General features: G+C 45.4%; 2 protein-coding genes across 4 annotated transcripts in view; both read left to right on the top strand.

The window, feature by feature from the left end:
• Window positions 1-24, top strand: part of LOC130244415 (protein Z-dependent protease inhibitor-like) — a 6,359-nt gene extending 6,335 nt beyond the window's left edge. The window contains exon 5 of the mRNA XM_056476836.1: window positions 1-24. This exon is cut by the window's left edge and continues 728 nt beyond it. The gene's annotated coding sequence lies outside the window, so the exon portion shown is untranslated.
• A 1,274-nt stretch (window positions 25-1,298) lies between these two features.
• Window positions 1,299-7,500, top strand: part of ddx24 (DEAD (Asp-Glu-Ala-Asp) box helicase 24) — a 7,615-nt gene continuing 1,413 nt past the window's right edge. Inside the window, exons 1-9 of one of the 3 annotated variants that reach the window (XM_056476690.1) lie at window positions 1,299-1,358; window positions 3,185-3,457; window positions 3,932-4,399; window positions 4,529-4,903; window positions 5,081-5,234; window positions 6,125-6,643; window positions 6,748-6,823; window positions 7,096-7,284; window positions 7,493-7,500. The exon at window positions 7,493-7,500 is cut by the window's right edge and continues 122 nt beyond it. In XM_056476690.1, the coding sequence (XP_056332665.1) occupies window positions 3,187-3,457; window positions 3,932-4,399; window positions 4,529-4,903; window positions 5,081-5,234; window positions 6,125-6,643; window positions 6,748-6,823; window positions 7,096-7,284; window positions 7,493-7,500 (2,060 nt within the window). In that variant the 5' untranslated portion in view covers window positions 1,299-1,358; window positions 3,185-3,186. Of the gene's footprint in view, window positions 1,359-3,181; window positions 3,458-3,931; window positions 4,400-4,528; window positions 4,904-5,080; window positions 5,235-6,124; window positions 6,644-6,747; window positions 6,824-7,095; window positions 7,285-7,492 lie in introns of all 3 variants that reach the window. The other 2 variants (XM_056476691.1, XM_056476689.1) reach the window with 2 other exon arrangements.

Here is a 7,500-nt window from a genome sequence, read left to right as displayed (position 1 = left end):
TAAATAAAGCACCTTCCTTCTGTACATGGCTGTGGGTATGAGCAGTTTTCTAGTGTTCAGACTTTTACTCAATGATTAAAACACAATTATTGACACATTGATTAGTCAAAAGAGTGTAGTTGTTCAAATAAATGTCTCATTTAAAAAAATCTATTGTAAACCTAAAGACTGTTTTAAAGTGTAATATTTCTGTTAAATCTGTTAAAAATTAACGGTTATTCTGTCTGTCTTTCCCGCTCATAATTTAAAAATTAACAGTTATTCTTTCTGTCTTTCCCGCTCATAATTTAAAAATTAACAGTTATTCTTTCTGTCTTTCCCGCTCATAATTTAAAAATTAACAGTTATTCTGTCTGTCTTTCCCGCTCATAATTTAAAAATTAACGGTTATTTTGTCTGTCTTTCCCGCTCATAATTTAAAAATTAACAGTTATTCTGTTCGCTTTGTTTATTCCGGAAAGTTCTGACAGTCCTAACGTAATGTGAAACTACTTGTTTATGGACCAAGGAGAAAGGCCTGTCCTGTCTGTCAATACATGTTTTAAAAACCTAGACTACGTTATAAAGTCATTATCTGGTGCCTTTTTACACCGTAAAATTAAAGCTTACATGGACAAGTCTTATTTAATCAGATTTTTATTTAATGCCTAAAGAGTAGGCTTTCCTGTTAGAATAACGTTTCATTTCTGTTAAGAAAACTTTCCAAATTAACCATAAGCTAACGTCATAGGAAATAAAAACTAAGATTCTCAGAACTTTGAAGGAACCCAGAATTATTATTAGCAGGGGTATACTTTTTATTTAACGTTTATTTAACGTTTATTTAACGCAAATGTTTGTTGCATTTACCCGGTTTTGACCAGCAGGTGTCGCTAGCATCTGGGGGTTATTTTTTTACAATCTCTGGGAACGCTTTGAAACAGTGAATCACTTTCAAGTAATGTTCAGTTTTTACATGATATGCTTCTCCAGATGTGTCGTATTTCAGTATTTCCATTTACCTGTCGAGTAAAGTCTTGCCGTGTAGTTTCTTGGCTGTAATGTATTTCCTAGGCCGCGGACAGATGACGCTGAGCGAATGCAAGCGTTACTTTCCTCATCGCTGTTTAAGGTGAACCAATCACAGTCGAACTTGGTTACAACAAAATAATTCACATTCAATTTATCATATAAACGTCTTATTTTGAGAAACTGTGAATACAGAAGTCGCTCCCTACGGTATTAAGGAAAACACAAATAAACTTAATCATTTGGTTGTTGTTTTTTCGCGAGCTGATTGGCGGTCTCGCTCTGACGTCATCACGGCCGCGTCCTCGTGCCGCACATGTGCGTGAACTGAAAGACGGACAAGTGAGCTGGTAAGATTTAACTTTAATAACCCATCATATACTGTTTAATAGTCATATTGAATATGATTCGCGCTCATTCAGAGTGTGTCGTGTTTCCTGTCATGGTTTGTCGCAGTGTGTTTAAGCTTAGGAGTAGTGTGAGTGTTTCAGACTGTTGAAGATCGACAGACCTTCACTGCGCCTCAGTAACATCATGAACACATGAGCAAGTTGGTGTACAGTATTACAGGGGTTTCCTCTTTATTAACCGTTATATTGCCTTATTAACACGGTGTATTAGCTTCAGGTGTGTGTACTTGTTAAGCTATAGTTGTGGGGACTTTTATCCAAAGTGACTGACAAATGAGTCCTCGCATATTAAAAGTGTCATGTTCGTTTGAGTTAGTAATGAAGCGCAGATGTACCTGTGGGTTTGGGTTTGGGTTAGGGCAGGGGTTCGGCCACAGACACTATCATTAATCTGACAGAAACACAATGGAAGTCTCATGTCCCCACTAAGATAGGAAAACAAACGTGTGTCTGTGTGTTCGTGTTTTTATACACTGTGGGGACTTGAACCTGAACACACACACACACACACACACACTCATGGGGAATTTGAAGTTGGTTTTGTGTTCAGACTTTCACCTTAACATAATTTCAGAACATTTATTATTTAGTAAATTTCTATTTGGGGAAATAAATCAGCCAATGACAATCAGAGTACGACATTGACAGTCAATGAAACAGTGCTAATGTTGTTTTATAGTAATTCTGGCAGGCAATTTCAGACCAGACCTGCACAATATATAGATTCAGCATCGATATGGCCACGTGATCAGTCACATTACAGGATCTGCACTGTTAAGTCTGGACTAGACCATTTTGAGGGATGTAAACAAAAACAATGGTTTACATTTTTAATTTCTATTGCTGCTGAGAATCCTAAAAGAGCCACATATTGATTATGTATGATCGCTGATTTAACATTAGGTTGGGATTGAATTTCCCCTTGTTACTGTTATGAAATAGTTTGATAACCAGCAGGAACTGTTCATGACATCAGCACATTAACATGGTCTATAGGTCATCATCTGCAGGGGGTTTTGAGGCCTGTGGCCTTTAATAACAATTAATTTGTTGAATTATTTATACAACGAAGACTACGCAGTGTTGTGTTACATTTGATTATTCAATTACTGTATTCCTGAACACTGTTGGACTCCTCTGAGGACAATAAAACACAGTTTATTCCTTCTTTATTGTATTTATCAGTGCTTGTAGATGGTTTATTATACTGTATGCAGATGCACTGCTCTACAGAATCATCCCTTATCAGTCTAGAAGTAGACATTCTTGCCAAATATTAATATTCAAGTCATCTGGTGCAGTTGTGTTCATATCGCAGAACAATAATCATATCGCACTGTCAGATTTTTCCAATATTTACTTCAGAGTAGTGTGGTAAACACTGTAGGGAGCGTGTCACGAGTGGTCACATGGGCTCATAACAGTGCATCATTTATAATTAATCTCTGTTTACATTCTGGGTTTCTATATTACTGCATTTCCTTGCCTTGTACATGTGTAATGACAATAAAGTTAAATATAATATACTTTTATTGAGTCTGAATGTGTGAATATAAACTTCAGCTCAACATGGGGGACTCGAGTCACCTTAAATGAGTCTCCTGCAGGTAAACATGCTCATAAATCAGGCGGATGGAGGATTGTGGAGATGTGGAACTGGAGTTTAGGGAGAATATACAGTACAAACACCACTACAGCTCTGTGTGTGTGTGTGTGTGTGTGTGTGTGTGTGTGTGTGTGTGTGCGTGTGTGTGTGTGTGCAGCAGTGATGAAGGTGAAGAAGGCGAAGGTGAAGACGCCCCGTCCGCGGCTCATCTCCTCCAGGAGGGGTGTGCTGGTCAGAGGGCAGTGGAAGGCAGTGAATGTGGACCCCAGCCTGTTCTCGGATGAAGGGCTGGACGGGCTGGTGTGCTTCGAGGAGCTGACCGATTACTCCCTGGTGGAGCCGGAGAAGGCCCTCACTGAGCACGTGCAGACGGAGAGGCGGAGTCAGAAGAAGAGGAAGACCAATGAGGAGCGTCGGTCTGAAGATGAAGACGGTAGGAGTTCACTTCAGTTTTAACCCTTGTGTGTCTTGCTCGACTCTCCTTTGGGGATGTTGGAGCTGTGTTTGCCCCATTGACCTCCATTATAATCACATTTATCGATTGCTAAGCCATGACAGCAGATAATCCTGCATGCTTGACTGCTGCTGGTTTCCCTGTTATGAAGAGGGATGATGTGTGATCTCTAGTGTTGATCATCAGTGTGCACTGCAATACTAGCTCAGTTTCAGGCTTTCACAGTGTTAAAGAGAGAAGTCCAGAAGAAGTGGACTAAAGACCGTCATTTACAGCTAGCTGTGAGCGCTAATGTGTCCATCTCAGATCTGCTAGAGGAACACACGTCTTATTACCATGTGCAGACCCTGATTAATACTGTCCTGAATTAGTGAATGTATAATGACTGTGATGACCGTGAACCCATGATTATACTGCAGACCATAATAATCAGACCAAAATAATCTATAATAGTTGCAGACCTAGAGGACGGTGTAGCAGACGACGGAGGAAAACCAGAGAAGAAGAAGAAGAAGAAAAACAAACAAGAGGAGGAGGAGACGCTGGAGGAGGAGCAGATCTCAGCAGAGGAGAGTCCTGAGCTGACAACAGAAACACCACAGACCTCCAAGAAGAAGAAGAGGAAGAAGAAGAAGAAGAAGAAGCCGGAGGAGGAGAAGAAGCAGCACGAGGAGGAGAGCAGTGCTGCTGCCGGTGGTGAGGCTGAGTCTGCGCTCCCTCAGAAGAGCCGTCACTGGAGCCGGGCGTCTCTGGAGGCTTCGGGGCCCTCAGACGTGTCCTCCTGGAGGGATCTGCTGGTGCCTGAGCCGGTGCTGAGAGCTCTCGCTGTGCTGGGTTTCTCTGCTCCCACTGCCATACAGGCGCTGGTGCTGCCGCCCGCCATCAGAGACCGACTGGACATACTGGGGGCTGCCGAGACCGGTATGAGAGTGTGTGTGTGTGTGTGTGTCCTCTAGTATGACTCCTCCTGCTGTGTTCTCGTAGCTCTGACTGTCCTCCTCCAGGTAATATGTGAACTCTTCATCCTCTGCTGTTCTCTGTTCTCCGCAGGCAGTGGAAAGACGCTGTGTTTCGGGATCCCCATGATCCACATGATCCTGCAGTGGAGAGAGCAGACGGAGGAGCACAGCACACCTGAGCACACACACACACCTGTGCAGAGCCTCTACCTGCAGGAGGAGGGTGGAGATGATGATGATGATGATGATGATGATGATGATGGAGTTAAAGATGAAGATGATGGAGTTAATGATGATGATGATGGTGCTGAAGGCTGCAGTGCTCCTCTTGATGACCCAAATGGCCAGAATGACCCAGATCCAGCCAGAGGAGTTTGTCGGCCGCTGCTGGGGCTCGTCCTCACTCCCACCAGAGAGCTGGCGGTGCAGGTCAAACACCACATCGACGCCGTGGCTCAGTTCACAGGTCAGTGGATCCCCTCAGGACTGATGACTGTACACTGTTATCCTAAAGCTGTCGGGTGGATTATGGAGGAGCAGTGTGACACACATCCTCACCGTGAACACTACAGTAGAGATTATAATGGCTGTCTTTGCCACCACTGTATGTCAGTGATTGTTTGGTGATTGAACTTCTGTTCAGGTATAAAGACTGCGATTGTGGTTGGTGGGATGGCGCCGCAGAAGCAGCATCGGGTGTTGATGCGCCGGCCCGAGATCATCATCGCCACACCAGGCCGCCTGTGGGAGATGATCAGAGAGAAACACCCACACCTGCAGGACCTGCGCCAGCTGCGGTACATAACCAGAACATGACCTGAACATAACCCGATCATAGCCCAAATATAACATAACCCACCTGTAGGACATGCGGCAACTGCAGTACATAACCAAAATATAACCTGAACATAACCTCAATATAACCTGAACGTAACCAGAACATAACCCAAACATAACCTGATCATAACCAGAACATAACCTAACCCACCTGTAGGAAACTGCAGTACACAATACAACAAGAATACAACCTGAACATAACCAGAGCATAACCAAAGCATAACCTGAACACAACCCGATAATTACCCAAACATAACCAGAACATAACCCAAACATAACCAGCACATAACCCACCTGCACAACATGTGGCAACTGCAGTACGTAACTAGAATATAATCTGAACAAAACATCCCCAAACATAGCGTAACATACCTAACTCACCTGCTGCAACCACAGTACATATCCTGAACATATGCCAAACATAATGTAACATAACCCATCAGCGGAAGTACATAACCTGAACATATCTCAAACATAACCTGAACATAACCTAAACATAACCCACCTGCAGGATATGCAGCAACTTTGGTACATAACCAGAATATACCCTGAACATAACCCAAACAAAACATAACCCACCTGCGGCAGCTACAGTACATAACCTAAACATAACCCAAACATAACCATCACATAATCTGAACATAACCCAATCATAATCGGAACAAAACCCGAACATTACTAGAACATAACCCAAACGTAACAACCACATGTCCCGAACATAACCAGAACCTAACCCAAACATAACCCACCTGCTGGACTTGCGGCAGCTGCGGTACACTCACTGATGCACAACTATAAGCTCACCCATGTAAGATAAGATTTTGACTGTGTCTGTGACGCGTGTCCGCAGGTGTCTGGTTCTGGACGAGGCGGACCGTATGGTGGAGAAGGGCCACTTTGCAGAGCTGGAGAGCCTGCTGGAGCTGCTCAACACGTCTCAGTTCAGCTCCAGGAGGCAGACGTTTGTGTTCTCCGCCACGCTGACGCTGGTGCACAGCCTGCCCTCGCGCCTGCAGCAGAAGAAGAAGAAGCAGCGTCAGGGGGAGCAGCGCAGCAAACTGCAGCTGCTGATGGAGAAGGTGGGCGTCCGAGACAAGCCCAAGATCATCGACCTGACGCGCAAACAGGCCACGGTGGAGACGCTGACGGAGACGCGCATCAGCTGCACCAAGGAGGACAAGGACCTGTTCCTCTACTACTTCCTGCTGCAGTTCCCGGGCCGCAGCATGGTGTTCGCCAACAGCATCGCCTGCATCAAGCGGCTGTACGCCCTGCTGCACCTGCTGGACTGCACACCGCTCATGCTGCACGCTAACATGCACCAGAAGCAGCGGCTCAAGAACCTGGAGCGCTTCGCTGAGAACACACGGTCTGTGTGTGTGTGTGTGAGGGGGCGAGAGAGAGAGTGTGTGTGCATGTGTGTGAACTCTGCAGTGTGTGTGTGTGTGTGCTGATTGTACTCTCCTCCTGCAGGTGTGTTCTCCTCACCACAGATGTCGCCGCTCGAGGACTCGACATCCCCGACGTCCAGCATGTCATTCACTATCAGGTCAGACACACACACACACACACACACACACACACACACACACACACATATTGAAAATTGAAGTCTACATGGTGTCTAATTAACATGTCGCTCGTGTGCGCATCGCTTCAAAAGATGCAAGAGGCAAGTGTATGGGTCAGCCATGTCCGTCAAGCACACGCTTACAGTGAGGCACACTGGAATAGATGAACCGCTGCTGTGACAATGAGCACTAAGCCTTCTCTCTCTCTGTGTGTGTGTGTGTGTGTGTGTGTGTGTGTGTGTGTGTTCAGGTTCCCCGCACCTCAGAGACGTACGTGCACCGCAGCGGGCGGACGGCGCGGGCCACCAGAGAGGGTCTGAGTCTGCTGCTGATCAGCCCTGATGACCTGCTGAACTACAGACGCATCTGCCGCACGCTGGACAAGAGCGAGGAGCTGCCCGTCTTCCCTGTAGAGAGCAAGTGCATGGCGGCGGTCAAGGTGATCACTCACTGATCATCACTAATCCCCACTCATTCACTACTCCCTACAGTAGGCCACTAATGTCGTCCACTTAATGATTAGAGATGTGCTGGAGAAATCTGCTCTCCGGTAAACAGTAATCAGCTGCTCCCTCAGATAGTGCACTATGAAGGGTACAGGGGTGATATCGGATACAGCCGTGTTACAGCAGTGTGTGTGTCCACAGGAGCGTGT

Source organism: Danio aesculapii, chromosome 17 (assembly GCF_903798145.1).
Source record: "Danio aesculapii chromosome 17, fDanAes4.1, whole genome shotgun sequence".
In the NCBI taxonomy this organism is placed as follows: domain Eukaryota; kingdom Metazoa; phylum Chordata; class Actinopteri; order Cypriniformes; family Danionidae; genus Danio; species Danio aesculapii.
Note: the sequence above shows the minus strand (reverse complement) of the source record. Positions and strands in the feature narration are given on the sequence as shown.